A 21,762-nucleotide genomic window follows, 5' to 3' on the forward strand; every position below is an offset into this window, starting at 1 on the left:
GGAAGATAATTGTATAGTTACTTTAGTATTCAATAGCAAGGTGCTCAATTAGAGATGCATATAAAAATGATAAGAAAACCACCTCATTGGTAGTTTCTGGCCTGAGTAATTTTCAAGGAAGAGAAGAATATGTCCATTTCATGTCCTGAACCAGTTAAATTCACAGCTCATATCTTACTTTTTACAATCCATATTAAAAAAATTCGTGGCCTGTAGTCTGCAAGCAAACTATACTGACCAAGCAACCACCTCTTGTCGGCGAAGTTAGTGCCAACTTTTGCAGACAGACGGTGTTACGTGGATCCCTACGGCCGTTAATCTTGGGTTTCTAGACCGGAGCCGCTATTTCCTTGAAACAGCTCCTCAATTATCCTCACAAGGCTGAGTGAACCCCATTCCTGACCCACTACTTGTCAGAAAATCTGGTAGCGCTGGCAATCGAACCCGGACCTCTGGATCTGTAGGCAGGAACTCTGACTACTAGACCACAGAGGTGGTCCAGTCCATATTACTGTTGTTATTATCTTCCTAGATCTCTGAATTATACTTGCTTTAGGTTTATCAAAAATATTGCACTACTCATTATCTTCACACAGGCTCCGTGGCCTGTCCATCTCATCCTTACTGATATCAAACAGTGGACTATCCTTGTACTTTCATTATCATGAATTCTGAAATGCTGTCAAAGATAATGTGATGTAATTTTGATGCTATAATACAGGAATGCCAATTCCACTGCTTTCCACTTGTGTTTGTGAGAAATTTCAGAATATGCCTACAAAAATAAGAAAATATATCTATGATGAGCTTTAAATATCTCACTAAAAAGCTTAATTTCTATCACTCTTTCTAAATGCAGATCTACCCACAAAATCTTAATACTAAGTACAAACAGTACACACTAAACTGCACACAAATCATTGAACTGACACTGTCCTTTGCACTGAAGTACTTATAGTCTGTTGTCCAGTCATTGTGCCACAACTCACAGAACTCATGCTCTGAACAGAGCTGGCCTGAAGCCTTGAGATGCCCATTTGTGGCATCATGTGCGCTGTCGTCTGCCCAGGTTCTCAGCTTCCTCCACAGTGTCTGGTAATTTTTGGTTTAGTGTTTCGGGAATTAAAAGTACTAGCAGTCCAGATGCAACAGACATGCCTCCAAATAGGAAGAAAGGTAGTGACTTGTAGATCTCAGCCTGAAAGTAAACAGTGCCATGATGTTTATTTGAGGCACAAGTATTTGGGTTTTCAGTGCTGCTATCATACACACAGCAGCTACAGTCAATTCAAACATTTACCTTCCTTTTGTAGCTTATTTCTCTTTCTCAACTGAGTTTCAAGAAGCTTCTTACGAACACTTTGTCCTTGGAGGCCATCCCAGTGTTGCATTTTGTAATTTCCTACAATAAGTACTAACAAGATGGTGGACAAGACCCTATGAGATGGCAGCAACACTAGTGCCACATAATTTAGGAACATGACATGATATATGACACTAGTTCTTCAAAAATATATGAAACTTTCGTTTGTAAAATGTAAAATAACAATAGAATGACAATGCAAAATGTGTATTTAGTTATCAGTTCAATGGCAGTAACTAATGAACCACTGAGGCTAGGAGTCTGAAATAAATCATAAACATACTCACATACTTTGTATGAAATGCTGTACCCATTGAACTTGATCTTGACAGAATCGATATTTAAGCAAGATGTTCTTCACAAAAATAAAATAATAACTAACTTCATGGTACTGATCCCATCTTGAGAAGCTGCAGTCATGCAGCTACACAGATACCTCTAACATCTTATGGAACCCGAAGGTTCATTACCATGTTCACAAGAGCCCTCCATTGGTCCCTATCCTGGTCCAGATCCAAAGAATCCATCCAAGGCTGAGGGCCTCTGGGACATTTTGTACCGAGCTTATTTTTTATGGCAAGGAGCTGTTAGCCCCATGCCAATCCCCCAAGCTGGAGGACCACACCATGTCAGCTGTCCACCACTGCTTATTCAATATAGTTGCAACTACCCTCTACATCTGGAGGCCGTCTCTTCCATCTGCAACCTGAGGATGCGCCATGTTGTGGTGATAACAATAATAAGAGTAATTAATCTGCAGGATTAGAATCCTATCCAAGAGGAAAGTAGGCTTTTTTTAAGTTTTACTCAGAATTCATTTTAATTTACCACTGTTCAGTTCTACAGCTATTAAGTTCCTCTTTGTATATGTAATTAATGTATATCTTACTCAGTGATTCAGGGTTTTCCTCAAAAACCTGACAGTTATTCACCTAGTCAAGCAATTCCCTGTGTTTTCACACCCAAAGTTTTGTTACTATGTTCATGAACACCATTATTAGGCCATATCCTTAGATATCTAAATCCATTCTGGCCCCTCACACCGTACTTCTCCAAGATCAATTTTAATATTGTCTCTCATCTAAATATCCAAGTAGTTTCTGACCCTTCGGGTTTTCCGAACAGAATTTTGTATGAAATACTCATTCATCTGATTCATCATGTTATTCATCTGTTTTGAAGATGTTTATAAATTGAAAATTGTACATGGTAATGAGATCTGTATTTTTAGTGCACTATTTTTTTGTACAGCAAGCCATTTATTAAACAAAACTGCTACAGTTTAATCTCAGCATTCTTGAAACTGCAGTTTACATTTAACCATATAAACCAAGATTAAATTTTCTTGGGAACTTTTAGTATAGATTCAGTACCACAGTTAATCATAACTTATTATTTAACAATACTGGCCATACATTAACTACTGCATTAAAATTATATTTGTTCTTTATGTTTACAATTGTCAAGGTGGGAACAAAGTAATAAGACTCCTAATTATCCTGTCTCTTACTGGTACAGCGAAATATTCTGGATGTGCTAATGCAGGTATAATCCCATACTTCCATTGGAATGAAGCCACACTAGGCTTGTCAGTTCTGCCTTGTAGAATGATCAATTGACAACTGTTCCCAAAATTATGCAGTCATCATCATATCATAAACACACATTACAGTGAAACCCCCACTGACGCTTTCTTTGGGGAGCTATGGATTTGAATATAAACTTGGGAAAATTTTAAAGGAGGTAACTGAACACCGAGATCACTGACTTCGAGAGCATTTAAACTGAACCTATATGAAGAAATAGTTCAAGTGGTTAGTCGCTGGCTTCCCACTGCAGCAGCCCAGGTTTGATCCTGGGTCTGGTCAAGTGGGATTTGTGGTGAACAAAGTAACGCTGGAGTGGGTTTTCTCCAAGTACTTCGGTTTCCCCTGCCTATCTTCAGTCCACCAAATTCTCCATCGTCATAATCACCCAGGGCAGGTACAATAGGCCAATCAGTGGCTGCCGTGTCAAGTGGACCCAGCTGGGCCCCCCCCCACTATGCGAAAAATGAAGCAAAATTGTAAATTGAGGGATATGAATGAAGGTTCCACTGTAATGTAAATAAGAGAAATAGAATACTTACCAGGAGTGGAGTCTGAGGCGCAATAATGGAACCAATACGTCCCAGCATTGAGCAAGTGCCAAGCATTGAATGTCGGAGCTCGGTTGGGAAGAGCTCAGCAGTGAACACGAATATCACCGTAAAGGCAACAGTAATGGCAAACTTTCCCGCCAGGAACACAATAAGTTTTGCTGTCTCATAATCTGTTAAGTCAACAGAAAGAAATATTTTATGAATTACAATTTCTTCCATGAGCTGTATCAATAAATATATACTGCTTTAGTTGAAAGATCTCTAAACATTAAAGTATGATAGTTCGGTGCTTATAATACAGTTATGGAGCCAATTAAACGACAATCAGAAGTACTTAAAACGCCTGAATATCAAATAATTAATCATCTGTGATCCTCAAAGGGAATTAAATTATCATCAGTTAGAAATTTTAGACAATATTAAGCAAATATAATGCAGCCAGAATCTGTACTAGTGAAAATTATTCACAGAAATAATAACTAAATTGTTTAATTATAAATTTTTAGGTCTGATTGGAATGACATGGTAGACGGACAAATATCTGAAGCAAACAGATGCCATAAGGTCTTCTAGAACTTCTTTGTTTTCCATATTATAATTCTAATCTCCCCGTGAATACTGCACTTCATATACGAGGGGGGACCCAAAAATAACCGGAAACGACCTGTTGCGCACGCATGCTTTGTAGTTACGAGTTGTGCTGCTAGGTGGTGTTAGCAGGGGGTCTCCCGCGACTGTTAGTGAGCTGGCGTCAGTCTGAGCTAAGTGGTTTGTCTGTGGTGCTCTGTTGTGTGCGTTCCTGTTTCAACCCTTTGGCGATTAGTGAGATGGCAGACCAGAAGGAACAAAGAGTGTGCGTGAAATTGATGAAGATCGTCGAAAGACCATTGACCAACTTTCTGAGGAAACGAACATCTCGTGGAGCACGGTCCAGCGAATTTTAACCGAAGGTTTGCACATGAGACGGGTGTCTGCAAAATTTGTTCCTCGCTTGCTCAGAGATGACCAAAGAGAAAACCGCGTGAATGTTTGCCGCGACTTGAAGAGTGAAGTGCAGTTTTCCCTAACAGAAAGCAAAATTTCGATACCCATCCGTTATCACCATGACAAATCATGTTGTTTGGCTCAAGGAACATTCTGCTGATAGACAGTTCTAAGAAAGACATGGCAGCCCAGTGGAATTTATTTAAAGACACCCTATGCAATTTAGACAACACTATGGGCAATGTGCGCCATGAATGTTACTGTCATGACTTGTACTATAGAAAGAGAACTTCCAGTTGCTGGTGGTGAGATTTCTTTAGGACTTCTTTAGGCCTCAGAGTTGTGCTGAATCTCCTACAGTGTTTTGCTAATTCTGAAAGCCACATTTTACATTTATCTCACCTATTAAGAGTTTCAATCTGCTTCAGAGAGAGAAAAAATATGATGACAGGAAACTGAAACTCTTCACATTTAAAAATAGCCACTACAGACTGACTCTCTGTCACACAGAATGACAGTGAATGTGTAATATTTATAATCAGCTATGACACAGTCATCAGCAGGAAGGTGGAACAGAACAAATACACACAATATCAGCATAGAGCAACCAGTATCAGTCTCAGCGAGTCACCAAAAATACATGGCATTATTTTAGACTACCTTATTTATTAGAACAGCTCTAAAGATTTTTTTTTGTTTTGCACTTCACTTTAAGGGCAAGGGTAATTACACTGTGTAATAGGAGTCCTGTTTCTGTAACTTGAATCACTTCAAAATCCAATACTTAAAGCTCTGCATGTCAAGAAAGTGTCCAATTACTGCCTTTTTTCAGCTACCTTGTGTCCATCTTCTCAAGCCATAATAAATTAAATACAAATCCATGATAAACTGATGATAACTGTTAAGAGTGCCATACAGAGACTTAGAGACATGGCAGTGTTAATATATTTGATTCTTTGAGCATTTTATGATACTGCAACTATTCAGGTCAAGTATTGCCAAAACAATATCTGGATTGTGATTAATCATGAATTAAAAGGGATTAGGGAGGGAGCCTATTTTAACTTCTTGCTCCAGTGTTCACCTGCAGGAAGTGAAGAAAACCATGAAACATTTTCCAACTGGAGAACTGGTGACAGACTGGATACGAAGGATGTACCTCAAATAAAAATCAGACACAAGCAGCAGTGGTGTGAAGCTGACCACTCGCCTCCAGTTAGTACCCAGGTCAAGAAAATGTGGATCTATACATCCACTCACCCATACACTTTCATGGCGTAGTTCTTACTTAGTTAAGCACAGGGACAACTTTAACTGTTCATATTTCATGGGGAGAGCCAGAATTCCTGCAGATGTCACTGATTACTGTTCTCCACCAGGGGCACACAGCAGCGTAGTTAGTTGAGGCACTGTGTTACAAGCTGCAAGGTCATGGGTTCGATTCCTGATGAGATCTCACAATGTCTCACAAACCTACAGGCCTTCACGGCCCATTACAGGGATAGCTTTACCGTTTTTACCTTTACTGTTCACCAATTTCATAAGTTACTGAGGTAGACATTATTTTATCAGCTGATGGTTGTGATATATGAGATACTTACTCCTAAAAAATCTGCCATTGATGCCTTAATAACAAAAAGGTTTCCATATTAATTGAGGATGTTAATTTAAATTTATGGATCCTTAAATATTCTAGTTGAGAAAGCATCTGTTCCCCTCAGTACTGCCAGCTTTTTAGGGGCTCAAATGTCGTGCTTTTACTGACAATACTAAATATATTTTCTTGAATATAGGCTGATTTTTTAAAAGCAATGAGAAAGTGAATGGTGATTAGTCCTTAATCTAGACACGCATTTCTTTCCTCACCTTCTGGTACAAAGGCAAAAGCAACACAGCAAACACCCGCAATTAGAAATGAGACACACAAAGAAAGTCTTCTGCCAAATTTATCAGAGAAGATTGGTGTGACTGCATAAGCTGGAATCTCCACTGCTGCTACATACATGAAGTTTAAGTACTTGTTACTTCCAAATGATACAGCAGACAGTGACAATCCAATATACACAAAGGAGTTTGTGATCCTGTGTATTAAGAGAAAGTACAATCATCAGAATGGTGTATAAAATAACATACAATGACGTCACTCTTTTTCTATATGTATTAGTTCCATTTTGGAAGCATGTCAGTGATTGCAGCTTTGATATCTCTGGCAAGCATCAAACACTGATTCTTCTTGTATCTGTCATAATATTGATATGACTTTACTGTGTTTAAAAGAAATTCCATTACACTATTTATAGAAACGTTCTTGAATGACATCCAGTCTTTAATGAACCTTCATTACAGATTTTCACTCTGTTTCCTTTATGGGGAACGAACCATATCGGTTATGACCAAAAATGGGAACCGATTTTCAGAATTTGGTGTCAACTCCAAAACTAGGTACATGCTACACAATGAGGTTCTACATGGGGTGAAGTGAAAAGTTGAAAAATATTTCCTATTCTGTTGTAAATAGGACTCATCTAACCATTTGGCTACATTAAATGTGTAAATGCCTTTGAATCACCCACTTACATCTATAAGAAATGTCAAAAGTTTGGATATGGGCTTATTCGGCCATAACATGAACTACAAGGTGGTTCAAATATGACCAGGACTGATTTGTGTGTAAACAAGCCGCACTGCGCACCAGCCGTGCGACCTTGAGAGTGTGAAGCCACAACCTCCACCCTCCCTCCTGTTCGGGTTAGAACTTGTTCAGTCCTGTCTGGGAGTTGCTAAAGTGATGAGTGAACAGAAGGTACCGTGGAGCGTGGAACAACACATTGTGATCAAATTACTCGGAGAAAACGTCCCGTCCCCTGAAATTCACCACAGACTCCAACAACAGTATGGGGAAGAGTGTCTCTCATGGACCCGTGTGTTTGAGTGGTGTAACTGCTTCAGAGAGGGCAGAGAGCGCGTGGAGAATGAACTGCAGGATCATCAGCTGCGAACGTCCGTCACCGAGTCAAACACTGATCGTGCAGACGTGCTTATTCATGAGAATAGGCGCATCACTATCAAGGAACTTGGAGCAATGATGTCCATCAGTGTTGGTAGTGTAGAAGACATCGTGAAATACCACCTGCACTATCGCAAGGTGAATGCACGGTGGGTACCACGCACTTTGACGGACGTGAACAAAATGGTGCATATGCAAGCTGCCAGTTGTCTCCTACAGCAGTTTGAAGATGGTCATGCATTTTTGAAGTCTGCAGTGACGACCAATGAACGTGGGTGCACTACTTCATTTCCGAGTCCAAGCAGTCATCATGCGAGTGGCGGCATACCAGTTCTCCCAAACCCAAGAGAACGCGCAGGAGCCGTTCAGCAGGAAAAGTGATGGCAATATTCTTCTGGGAATGGCAGGGGGTTATCCATGTAGACTTTCTGACAGATGCCAGAACAGTCACTGCAGCTTATTACTCAGACCTCCTGGAAATAGACGTGAAGGAAAAGTTCCGATCCAAGCGGAAGACAGGTGGAAAGCGGGTATCCTTCCTTCAAGACAATGCACGCCCCCATATGGCCAAAACAACAATGAAAACCCTCTGGAAATTGAAACGGAACCTTCTGACACATCCGCTGTACAGTCCTGATTTGGCCCCAAATGATTTCTATCTGTTCGGAAGGCTCAAATCAGACTTGCAAGACATGCTGTTTGTGGAGGAGGCCATCATCCAGACTGTTTGGGAGTGGATACACCGCCAACCACAAGCCTTTTTCCCCAGAACGTTGGAAAAAATGTGTTGACCAGAGGGGAGTATGTTGAAGACTGACATGTGCAAGTTAGTGTTTGGCAATTACGGTTTTTAAAAAAAAAATCAGTCCTGGTCATATTTGAACCACCTTGTACATTACCAGTTTATTTCTAATATTAGGCAGCATATCTCAGTCTAAGACATGTGAAGAGGATCCTTGTGCTCAACAGGAAACTGTACGACAATATTGCAATCTCATCACAGTTCCATCTTCCAAAAAATTTGTAAAATTTTGACACAGAACACCATGACCTGAAAAATTTCAGCTACCATATTTTAAAAAGTGTCCACACTTACCAGCTGAAGGCACAATTAACCAGCCTGAACAGCAATATTTTTGATTTAAATACTTTCTTGAAAGCTTCGGAGTGAGATCTCTTCTGTACAGGCTGCTCCTGGAAGATATATAATATAATAAAACATCTACTGAAGGTTTCAATGGGGAGCATTGTATTTGAACACTAAATTTACAAAAATCTTACATGGAGGAAATTCAACACAAATTGTAGACTTTGGATCAGCGAAATTAAATGTTAAATGAACGCTAACCTTCAATGGAGGAACATTAAGCATAGTTGCATCAGCTTTATATCAGCATGTTTCATGAATTTATTCACACAGCTCTGAAGACACTGAACTCTTGACTGATAAGATTACTTGCATGACAAACAACTGGTCACTGCACTTGTGCCCCCCTATTTTTCTTTAAGGAAAGGGAAGTATGCTAACATTTACAGAAATATTAGTATTAAATTGAAGCATCATGTTGCACTGTGTAGATCTGACTTTGTGTTCTGCTTCTTTTTTGCCATCTATGTGCAACACTGGTTAATATTCTCTTGTCGTTTTCTCTTTATTGTCACTACATGTTTCGGCCTAACCGGCCATCATCAGGTGTACAGGTTGTTGTGATGAAGGATCATTACAGTCAGCAGCAGCAGTCCTGCACCACAATAACCTGTACACCTGATGATGGCTGGTTATGGCAAAACATGTAGTGACAATAAACAGAAAAATGATGTGACAATATTAACCAATGTTGCACACAGATGATGAAAAATGGAACGCAAAGTCAGACTGACAGAAATATTTCAAGCTTCAGAAAATTATACGTTATCAATTCTCTAACTTAAAACAAGCAACTTCAATTTCTGAAATGCTTTTCATTATCGTGGAAGAGGATCATATAACAGTCATGTTACCCATCTGTTTTAACAGAATTGTATCATCACTACAATTAAAAAAGATTTATAAAAAAAACTTTTTAAAAATGTAGCAGTCACTCACTTCTTCCGTCTTCTCTGAGATAGGTGATAATTCAAATTTGCTAAATTCATGATCAGACAGGGTTTTCCCATTTATTTTAGCTGCTTTCAACATAATTGCTTTAACTTCTGCGGTCCTTCCTTTGGACTGAAGCCACCTGACGGATTCTGGCAGGATCCTATAACACAGAATACGTAATGATCACAGAATACATTAAAACTTGACTGAAGATCTTAAAGAGTCTCACTTGTTGCTTACATTAAGATATTGTTGTAACAGAATCCCAAGAGGCCATGAACATTTCCCTATTTCCATTTCTGTTCAGCACAGATGTTCAAAACGACACTTTCCACAATTCATACACACCACATGCACTTATGATCCAAATTACATGTTCAAAATTTCATGCTAAAGGACATATATTTTCTTTTTCTGTATTTGTTTCATTGATCTCACAAATAATAGGCATAAAACAGTGTAGCTTCCTAATATAGACTGCCAGTCTTACAAATTGTGTACTGCTAAAGTCATGTTTAGGTAATGTTAACTTTATAATCCTAGAGTAAATTAGGATTTAATTCATGGGCTTGTGTGTGTGTGGAGGGCTCTTGTGAACATGGTAATGAACTTTCAGGTCCCATCAAATGTTGGGAAGTTCTTGAGTAACTGCATGACTGGCGGCTTCTCAAGAAGGCTGATAGTAACGCGATTCAATCCTAGCAGTCACATTCTGTACTGTTAGCAACTATAATAATAATAATAATAATAATGTTTTTTTTTTCCTTTCTTTTAGGGAAGAACTTATCACCTTTACAAATTCTGCCTGCATTGCTTTTTTTCAAACTTCACTTCAAAGCTTCTCACTGTCACCATATTTGTAACTGTTGACTTATGAACCATATTTTGTGCATAATTTGTTGCTATCTCTGTGTAAAATTATGAATGGCTATATTTTAAGATTACTAGGTTGGCCTGGAAAGATCAAGGAAAAATCTCGAAATGTCAGTCACAGTGGTTGACAGTAGATTTTATCCAACGATATCCCCTCCAAAAGCCAACCCTGGCATCCTCCTCACACAGGGGTAACATCTGAAAAGAGGGCAATGGTCCATCTAAGCCAAGGTGTGAGGCATCGTGTCATTGGGATGAAATTTAACCATTGTTGTTAAGGATCACCTCTGGGCACCGAGCAGCACCCAGCTGTATTCATGCCTTCCATCTGTATGGAGCGCTGCAAGTGGTGACCTTTTTGATACCCAATACAAGTGGGACCGTAAATGGCTATCAGTAGTAAAAACCCAGGTTCAAAGGACTTAAAAAAGGACTCCCTCCAAGGAGAAGCTGAGGGCATGCTGCAATCAATATAACCCAAAATCTAAAGGTTTTGGACATGCATACATGATGACTCAGGGCATGGAAAAATAACACATCCTGCAAATAGGGATTGACAGAATGAGACCAAGACATGTTTATGACAAACCTTTCAGTCAGATTCTCTGACAGAAGTAAATGGAAAAAGGGGGTCTAGCCTGGTAAGAAGGGAGGACTAATCTGGTATACAGATGGCTCCAAGACAGACAAAGGTACTGGGGCTGGTGTGTATGGTTATGGTACAAGGCAGAAGCTTAGCTTTAGCTTTGGGCAATACAGGCAGAAGAAGTGCATGCCATCAAGATATGCACAGTCGAGAATCTAGACAGGAAATATAGAAACATCTATCAAATAGTCAAGCTTCAATTAAAACACTTAACAATTACCAAATAAACTTGAAACTTGTCAGGGACTGGATGAAGAGAAACAACAAAAAATTCTAGGAATCCTTAACAGGACTCAGACAGGCAAAAGGGCTCATACAAGAACCCTTTGCCGGAAGACCCAAGGAAGGAACTGCTAAGTTTAAACAGAAATCAGTTATGGTGGATGGCAGGGCTACTTACAGGACACTGTCACCTAAAAGGACACTTTTTCAAAATGGAACGGACAGACAGTCCTATTTGCGAAAGATGCCTAAAAGAAGATCAAACAGCCACACACACCCTACGCGAGTGTGAGGCCATAGCTTATTTAAGGTTCTGTCGCCTGGGTGTTGTGTAATTCAATTCACATATGATAAAAGGCATAATGCTCATTCAAGATATAAATATGCCATATGAATGGTGTTAGGATACAGCAACCAAAAGATGGCCGATCCTGAAGTAATGAATTCAGCCTGTTCCATATCCTACACAAGATCTGTACCAGCGAAATTACACATTTAATGGTACTGAGACATGACGCCTGAAAGCCAGAATAGTGGAGACAGAGTGGAAGTCCACTGCTAGCCAAACACTTTTCCACAGTTTGGTAAGCAAGTTTCCGTGACAACAGACAGGCAACGGAGATTTTCCACGGTTGCTGGTAGACTATATAAGGTGCCATGCAGAGGAGAAGTCACCTGGACTGACAGAGGCCTTGCATGTATTGTACATAGAAGTAAGAATGAAGATTAAATTTGTAAATATATGTAAATACTGATGAGGAGCTTCATAACTTGTACTCTTCTCCAAGTATAATTAGAATGATCAAGTCAACGAGGATGAGATGGGCAGGGCGTGGAGCACGAATGGAGGACACAAAGAATGCGTAGAGGATATTGGTTGGAAAGCCAGAAGGAAAGAGACCAGTGGGAAGACGAAGGTGTAGGTGGGTGAACAATATTAAAATGGATCTCAGAGAGATGGGATGGTATGGATTGGCTTGATCTGGCTCAGGATAGGGACCAGTGGAGGGCACTTGTGAGCATGGTAATGAACCTTCGGGTTCCATAAAATGTTGGGAAATTCTTGAGTAGCTGCAGAATTGGCGGCTCCTACAGAAAGGCTCAGCTCCATGAATAAGTAAATACTGACAATGGACTTACTAATACGGACTATGACTGACAAATGACAGACCCGACCTCTCGTCAGAGAGGGTGCCCCAAATGGACAGGGCAGTAACTTTCATATAAGAAGAAACATCTGGTCATGAGCCTCAGCTGGGGCGCGACACCAAGACAGATTGACTGACCGTCAGTCGCAATGTGACTTTGACTTTGAGAAGTCAGTCGTAAGAGAGTTGAGTTTAGTCGCAAGTGATTCTTCATTCCTCATTCGTCACAGTGGAAGAGAAGACGCTCGTAGTCCAGTAAGGAATGGAGCGAGTCTTAAGCGGTCACTGATTGTGAGCTGTTATAATTGCTTGTAATTGTAACAGAAGGTGTCAATAAATCCAACCATCCGGCACTATGCTACAAGTCGGAAGGTCGCGGGTTCAAATACCGATGAGGTCACGGGATTTCTTTCAATTGACCTAATCCTTCTGGCCGCACTATGGCCCTGGGGTTCACTCAGCCTTTAACAGAAATGAGCACCAGGAACTAATTAGATAATTTTCCTGGGGAGTAAAGCGCCGCCGGCGCGTAAGGCTGACAACCTTACCGCCACCTTTGAGCCGATTACCTAGATAATGTGGGACCCTCAACGTCTCACAACCCTATGGGCCTTCATGGCCTGTTACAGGGGATAGCTTTACTTTTTTAATCCAATACAGAACCCGTTACTATTCGTCATGAACCCCTCATACGTGACAAAATGAAGAAAAATTATATACTGAAAACAGGCTTATGTGTGCTTCGAATTGGAGGTACAGTTTTCCCGCCGTGTTTAACGCATGCGACATGCGATTCCTACTCCTACACGTTTTCACTGAAATAGACATCGTCCTAAATAATGCATGTTGGCCTTTCTATCCAAGTCATGGGATTGGTCTGAAATATAACACACCTCTATCCTTGTCCCGAGTTTAGGGCATTCGCCCAGCTCATGCTGCACGCTTCGGTGAATGCAACATTTGAACAAGAGCCAATGACGTTGAAAGACGCAGTCATTCTTTGTTCCAACATATCATAAGAACAGTTTTTCTTTGTATTTCGCGCAGTTTCATGATACAGGTCCAGTCTCATAGAACTCAAAAGCCGTTCGTCGATATAGGCTTCATAATACACCTCGTGAAACAGATTCGTATAGAAATTGTAATTCTCATCCTCTGGAACTGATGGATACGTAAAAGAGCAGCGATTCTTGAGAAGGCCTGCAGCTTTCGTGTCTTACAATACAAATAGCTGTGCACATATTTAATTAGTGACAAGTTTAAACATGTTTATTTATGATGTAATAGGGCTCAATATTAGAATCGAGGAAAGACGCCATTAATCAACATAGTGGGCATTTGCATTTTGCATCCGTCTTCGAAGGATCTGGGGTTATAATACGGCTTTGCCCCCCTCCTCCCATTTCTTACGGGTTTTGCGACAGATCGTAAAACTTCCTCACTTCTTCCTCTTCACTTGGTATTAATATAAGAATCGCATTGGTTGTATATAATTCCAGAGAAAGCCATTCTTTCTTCCCTTCTCTCTCATATAACATTTTTGTAAGTTGAAAGCAGTGAAATTACGCAGCTTCGGGTTACCATAGCAACAATTTGTAGAGCGTTAACACGTGGCATGAACGTTATACGTGTATGTTTGGTAACGAAAGAGTGAGTGCTTGAGTTTATCGTGTCTATTCTGTGACAACTCATAACATATTGATGCAGGTATGTGAAGTGTAGTATATCATATTAAGGAGACGGTTTACGAATAATTATTTTGCGTGTTATTCGTGGGATATGGCGTTAAATGTCGACCTCGACGTATCATTCGATAACATGTAGCGCTGGAAATGAATACGGGAAGGTACGGAAGTATATACAAACATGATGAGACTCCCACTGAATTCGCAGCGGGTGTTACACTAGCCTTAATTTGTCACTGAAATTAATTACACGAAATAGTGATGTTGAGAAATCCGTGAAAGAAGGAATCGCCATTTAGTTCATACATATTAAAGCAATAATATTGCTGATATCGCAAAAATACCGTATTTACGCACGTATAGGCCGCTTGCGTGTATAGGCCGCAGCACACTTTTCAGACAGAAATTATAGAAAAAATAATTTTCTTGGAATATTATTTCAGGAGTAGAACACCCTGTATTACTAATTATGAATATAATTTTTTTTTAAATGAAGTGTGATTTCGAATATTTCGAATATAAGCCGCACCCCAGTTTTCCTCTTGAATTTTTGGCAAAAAATGTGCGGCCTATACATGCGTAAATACGGTACTTATGAACACTTAACGTTACTAATAAAAATGAAGGGATGTCTATATGAAGTCTCTAAACTATTCTACACATTCATTAAGAAATCAATTTTGTGCATGATGTTGACCATATCAGTGAAGTTTTACATAACTGGATACCGGTTTGTCGTGTCCGGTTGTTATGGCGACATCAGACAGGTCTTGCGCAAAGACAGTTCATTTTACTGAAGTCGCGCAAGCAGATGGTGCTAACCACCGGGCAGCAGATGGCTGAGTTAGCATACCGTCATTGCCACTGTGTGGTATATTTATTCTCAGAGTCGCGTGAGACTGAGGCTCCATTGTACTAGATGCAGATAACATATGAGAGAAACGGAGCATTTGGCGAAATGAGAATTGGCAAGGGGAAACAGAAATATTAGGATAAAAACTGCTCAAGTGCCACTCTGTCCACCACACATCCCACAATACCTAACCTGGGAGTAAACCCAGGTTGTCAATTGAGACATTTTATGGTGAACATAAAATGTACTAAGTGTTTAATGAATGATCACGCCATAAAGACGTGTGGGGGAGTGGACATATCTCTGGGCCATTCTTAACCTCGGCGCTTGATGAAGGTGAGTGGGCACACTGACGCCGCGGTCGCGTTACAGCTGAGAAATCGACTCAACACACCTGTCAGTATAGCCGAAAGCGACACTAGAAAATGCAGCATGCCTCCACATTTCTGTTTTTAACTGTTTATTTAACGGCTGTACAGGAAACATACCTTTCCACCGCACAGATCAGCGTCTTAAGGATCTTCATGGAGACAAATGTTGTTTATTCTCACGACTATACTAAGTATGGGGATATAGCTCAGTAGGTAGAGCACAGGGCTACTGGCTGGACGCCCCGGGTTCGATTTTGCATGATTTTCTCTTCTCCACAGCGCCCAGAACGGTTCTGCGGTCCACCAGGCCTCATATCCAATGGGTACCCCGGGATCTTTCCACAGAGGTAACGCGGTGGGGGCGTGAAGTTGGCCACTCACTACCATCTAGTGCCGAGGTCAAGAAGATTTAAGCTATATTTCCATTCACCATATGTCTTCACGGTCAGTCTTCACCGTCAGTAGCTCATATAGCGTCGAATGATATGACTGGTGGATAAGGAAGTAGCAGGTGTATGGAAGAAAACAGTCTCAGCCTGATTTGATGTACTATCAAGGCCTGTGCCTTGAGGGACTGAGTGAAACCACAAAAGCCGCCACCTCCCGAACATACGTCATAAATATTAGCGTCTGAACCAATTTTCTTGGTTATGTCGGTTCCCTTATATATACTTCATTACTTCCAACTTATCTCACTCACTCGCCAACTGTGCAGCTATTAAAGAATTTCCCAGCATTTTATTGAACCCGAAGGTTCATTACTGTGCTCACAAGAGGCCTCCAGAGGTTCCTATCCTAAGCCACATCAATCCAATCTATACCATCCTATCCTACTTAAGATCCATTTTAATATTGTCCATCCACCTATGTCTTGGTCTTCTCTGTGGTCTCTTTCCTTCTTGCTTTCCCATCAATATCCTATATGCATTCCTCTTCTCCCCAATTCGTGTTACACGCCCTGCCCATCTCATCCCCCTTTACTTGAGCATTCTAATTATACTTGGAAAAGAGTACAAGTTATGAAGCTCCTCATTATGCAGTTTCCTCCAACCTCCTGTCACTTCATCCCTCTTAGGTCCAAATATTCTCAACACCCTCAGTCTATGTTCCTCCCTCAAAATTCGTAATTATTACCCATTGTTCTCAACAACTAACTTAACACCGGTGTATCAATTAAATGTATAGTTTGAGATAGCTCAGTCAGTGCAATGACTAGGTTATACGTTCCACGGCCAGAGAATGTGCATTCGATTCCTGGCATTGAAAGATATTTATCTTTTATCCACATCAACTAATTTGGCTCTGATGTCCACCAAGCCTCATATCCACTGGATACTGGGCGTAAATATTCCGGGGGTTTAAGCTGACCACCCATCTCCATCTAATGTCGAGGTTAAGCATACATGGAGCAATATCTCCACTCTCCATATGTCTTCGTGGCATAGTGTTTAATTATGCCCAGGGACATTTTAACAAAGCTCGTTTCAACTTGTAATCTATTTCAAAACAATATGATTATCGCTATGATATTGCTTCATAAGCTGAGCTGGTTTGCTGGCTTGTGGCGGTAGCACTTTAAACATGAAGTAAGTAAGTAAGCACCGGGTTCGAACGTCGACCTGCTTACTGGATATCCTGCTTCCCCGAGAGAATACTGAATTAGTCAATTAAAACAAACCTTCCTTACCTATTTAACATTCAGAACTGTTCTCCCATCTCATTTGGGGCAACTGAAACAGCACCGTTGAGCAACAAATGAATAAACAGTTTTATAAAACTCGGTGGCCTGTAGTCCACAAGCGAACTATGCCGACCGAGCAACCGCCGCTTGTCGGGGAAGTTAGTGCCAACTTTTGCGGATAGTGTGTCACGTTGTCAGCGCAACGAATCCCCATGGCCGTTATTCTCGGTTTTCTAGACCGGAGCCGCTATTTCCTTGAAATAGCTCCTTAATTATCCTCACGAGGCTAAGTGGACCCCGTTCCAGACCCACTACTTCTCAGACAATCTGGTAGCGCCGGGAATCGACCCGGGGACCTCTAGAATCTTAGGTATGGACAATATAACGAATTCGTTGTAAGGCTTGTAAACTGTATCTCTACATTGTGACTGAGAGACACTTATCATTCTAGAGGATGTTTTTCAATCTGGTGTGCATAGCAGCCAGTCTTCTGTCCACATCCTTCTCAGTTTAAAATCTGTGGTCCTACAGCGCTCGAAACAGATGAAGCAGCAGTGAAACAAGTACGGGTAGACATAAAGTTGTCCTTGTGCTTAACTAATTAAGCACTAAGCCATGAAGACGTATGGGGGAGTGGACGTACATGTCCACGTTTTCTTGATTTCGGCAGTAGTTGGAGGTGAATGGTCAGCTTCACGCTCCGTCCGCTTTACCCGCTGAGAAAGAGCCCCAGGTACCCATTGGATAGGAGGCTGTGTAGGCCCCAGAGTCCGTCTGGAAGACATGAAAATGTGAAAATTCTTGTTCCCACCGGAACTGGATCTCCGATCCCTTGACCATCCAGCCCGTAGCCAGTGGCTATACCGACTAAACAATCGTATAGGACACTTTTATGAGGATCGGAGCCAGGATCAGCTCATCTTGGTGTACATGGGGATTATGCGTGAAAGACTACTATGACGTTACAGAAGAGTTTGTGAGTCAGTTCAAGATACAGGTCCTATGTAAACGTGCTTTCCGGCGGCGCTTCACAATGAGAGGCAGTTACTTAACGACAATGTCAAAACAAACCATATAGCAGCCAGTGATTAGATGGCAGAGGATAGCGTGCGGGAACGAATGCGAAGAGAGACACTACTAACCTGGCATTTGCCTACAAGGACCGAGGAAAAGTACGAGAAATCTCAAATTAGGATAGGAGGTACCCCGGCTGAGTTTTGAACGGGGTACAAGTCAGTATTGCTATGGCTTGTGCCAAACTGCTGGAAAGCACAGAGGTACTTACCAGTAGTACATGATGCAGATTAAACCTGGTGCATAAATGGCTTGCAATATCCGCCAGTTCTTCGACCACATGGCGACGGCTGACAGAAGAACCATGCCAGCCGAATAAAAGCAGCTGATAATAGATCCTCCAATGACTCGAGACCGTGGACCAACCAGCTCCAGGCCTATAACCACACAATATTTCATTATTACATGGGGTTTCCGAGCTCAAGCCCGTGGACAAACTAGCTCCATGCTTATAATCACACACACACACACACACACACAAACTCCAGTAATTTCAGTCCGCAAGTGAACCATACCGACCGAGCGACCGCCGCTTGTCGGCGAAGTTTAGCGCAAAATTTGCGGATAGAGGGTGTCGCGTGGTCTGCGCAACGAATCCCCACGGCCGTTAATTTCGGTTTTCTAAACCGGAGCCGCTATTTCCTTGAAATATCTCTTCAATTATCATCATGAGGCTGAGTGGACCCCGTTCAAGACCCACTACTTCTCCGAAAAAATGTGGTAGCGCCGGGAATCGAACCCGGACCTCTGGATCTGTAGCCAGGAAAGCTGCATTCCATTATTACATTGGGTTTCCGAACTAGAGCCCGTCGACCAACCAGCTCCATGCCTATAACCACATAACATTCCATTAAGCTGTATTCCACTTCAGTAACGCCAGTCTTCAGGCCAAGATTCGAACCCTGAACCTCCCAAATACCATGCACGTTAGCTACCCACTTGACTGCGTGGTTAGGTGGTTCGTATCGGTCATATTTCTCTCAGAACTATTTTAATATTATCCTCCCCTTTACTTCTAAGTCTAACCAAATAGTCTCTTCCCTTGATATCTGGCCGTGCCATAGCTCAGGCGGTTAGTCGCCAGCTTCCCAACGGGGCGGCCAGCGTTCGATCCCAAGTCAGGTCATGTGGGATTTGTGGTGGACGAAGTGGCATTGGGACAGATTTTCTCCCACTACTTCGGTTTCCATTGTCAATTTTCATTCCATCGACTGCTTCACACACACCATCATCTATCATCCGGGGCTGGTACAATTGGCCAATTAGTGGCCAACGTACCAAGTGGACTCAGTCTCACACCACCTCAAGAAATTAATTAGAATCCCTTGATGTTTTCTGACTGAAATTTTATATGCGCTTCTTGTCCCTCCCATGCGTGCTACGCGTCTCACATTTCATTCTCCTTCATGTCATTGCCGTATAATATTAATTGAAAGACTGTGACGCTCCAGATTATGTAATTTATCTGTTCTTGAAGAATGCCGTCTCCCTAACGCCGGTTTACATAATATCTACATAGCGCCACATCCCAGAAGGCATTCTTCAAAGTCACCGTCGTTAAAACCTCAAATCTGGCATATCTGTTGCGTGCTGTGATGTCCGGATATTCTCTGCAGCACTACTTATTGCGAAAATATTCAGCGTGTGTTGGCATCCTTTAGGATAAAGATCTACTGTATGTAAATAAATGCATAAACTTCGAAGCGAAAAGTCGAAGCATAATGATAACTATACCGCTGAACCCTCCACTATCACACATATGACATCTTATGCAAGTCGCTGAAGTATTCTCATGGTCTGTGACTATGATTACCACGATTTTGAGCACGTTTATTTCCTTTTCCTTTTCGTGCGCTTAATGACGTAATGTCTTTGTGTTGACGTTTGCTTGTTCATAGCTTCTGTTGAAGCCGACCCCATAACTGACAATTTCCCGTCATCGCATTGTACTGAAGCATCCGTGACGCTGAAGGTCGGCTTGCCCATGCATCATCGCAACACATGGCATGACAATATAGTTTTTTTCCATGCTTCCCTCTGTCAACGTTGTGAGCGCCATTGTGAACAAGATGGACGTCTAGAAGTAATTCGGCTTTGTGGATATCGTAATCAACGAGACACTGCGTGAATGGTGGATATGTGTTGGAAGAGGAATTTCAGGAAATACGGAATCTGCCACTCAAGGTCGGATTTAAGGGGGATGCACAGATGTTATCTATCTATGTCTGTCTGTCTATCTATCTATCTATGGCTCTACAGCCCTTTTGTTGGACCTTGACCGCTTTTCAGTCACTTGATCTTTTACACAATCGGTACGACTACTTGGACGGGGGATCAGCCCGTCACCTGCAGACGCTGGACAGCACAAACGAAGAATAAACACACACAGACATCCATGCCTTGAGTGGGATTTGAACCCGTGATCCCAGTGTTCGAGCAGAGGAAGACGGTTCATGCGTTACACCGCGCCGCCGCTGTGATTGATATCGAGACAGTGACTTCTCTAAAATCACGAAACGATTGTTTTTATTTTTCGTTACTATAAAGAATAAGAGGAAAAAAACTGTCATAACTTCAGCTTGTTTTTACCGATAGGTTCCTCAATATTTTTATTGCATCGGGACCCCCCGCAGCTGTTAATTCGGCCCTACTGTCACTCATGTGGATCCCTAATAGCTCCACTGTATGGCACTGTTCTCCACGCTTTCGTCTTGATGCATAGACGTCAATACATTGACTTATAGTCGGAAGAACGGTTACATTTTGTGTTTGTTCCAAACTGTCTAACCTGAAACATCTTGGTGGTGAGTATGGACCTCAGCACCTTGAAATCTAAGCGTATACAACTGTTCGGATAATTTTCAGTTGTGGTAGATGCTGGATTTAAAAAAATGCGACAGGGTTTCATTTTGTATATAAGTCAAAGGAGCGACGAAAGGAAGATTACAAAAAATGTCTGGGCGCCTCGACGCTGGTTTGGTTCAGTTTACACGCCAGCGGACTTTAACGGACTCGTACTTCCTGTACTCCTACACGGTTACAGCTGGCTTGAGAGAACTGTTGATGTTGGTTCATTATATTGACACGCTTATAGCACCGTCGATTCAGTCCCCAGAACCTTTTTATCTAAATAGGAGGGACAAAGGGACCCCAAAGACCACTTTACCAAACTAGTCCGTCTGTACTTGAAGCTTCATTCCCCTTTAAGGATTTTAGAACGGCCAATTCTGAAGTTGCTATTAGTGTGACTGCTGAAGCTTTTACTACTTCACTTCTTAGCACCCTAACATGTAAAAGCAACACAGCACGCTACGAACAAACATAGGACGACAACAAGAACTACCTTCCCAAGAAAGATAGGCTACACAAGTTGGGCCCCATCAAGAAAAACGAAAGGACAAGGGACACGAACCCATTCGGTTAAAGAATTTTAACTTAAATAACAAATTTTTTTAAAAAAACTTTAGTGCATCAAGGACAGTTGCTGTAGTTGTAAGAAATTTGGATTTTGTATAAAGTGTATATTACAAATGTTGTATATTCATGTATTTTAAAAATAAAAAAATCCCAATGTAATAGTAGTTTCTAAAAGTATTGATGTTCCTTCCGATGATGGTCTATAAGGACCGAAA

The 21,762-nt window shown here is 41.4% G+C and overlaps 1 protein-coding gene and 1 long non-coding RNA gene across 3 annotated transcripts in view; one reads left to right on the plus strand and one right to left on the minus strand.

Moving 5' to 3' along the window:
* LOC117282411 overlaps window positions 1-21,762 on the plus strand; it is a 136,049-nt gene that overhangs the window by 27,727 nt on the left and 86,560 nt on the right. The gene's annotated exons all lie outside the window — the stretch shown is intronic.
* Window positions 513-21,762, minus strand: part of LOC111865437 (organic cation transporter protein) — a 60,498-nt gene continuing 39,248 nt past the window's right edge. For both annotated transcript variants that reach the window (XM_023853488.2, XM_023853479.2), the window contains exons 6-11: window positions 18,342-18,507; window positions 9,581-9,737; window positions 8,591-8,688; window positions 6,354-6,568; window positions 3,492-3,673; window positions 513-1,198 (exon numbers count right to left, since the gene is read on the minus strand). In XM_023853488.2, coding sequence (XP_023709256.1) covers window positions 1,046-1,198; window positions 3,492-3,673; window positions 6,354-6,568; window positions 8,591-8,688; window positions 9,581-9,737; window positions 18,342-18,507 — 971 coding nt within the window. In that variant the 3' untranslated portion in view covers window positions 513-1,045. The remainder of the gene's footprint in view (window positions 1,199-3,491; window positions 3,674-6,353; window positions 6,569-8,590; window positions 8,689-9,580; window positions 9,738-18,341; window positions 18,508-21,762) is intronic.

This window comes from Cryptotermes secundus, unplaced genomic scaffold (genome assembly GCF_002891405.2).
Source record: "Cryptotermes secundus unplaced genomic scaffold, Csec_1.0 scaffold944, whole genome shotgun sequence".
Lineage (NCBI taxonomy): Eukaryota > Metazoa > Arthropoda > Insecta > Blattodea > Kalotermitidae > Cryptotermes > Cryptotermes secundus.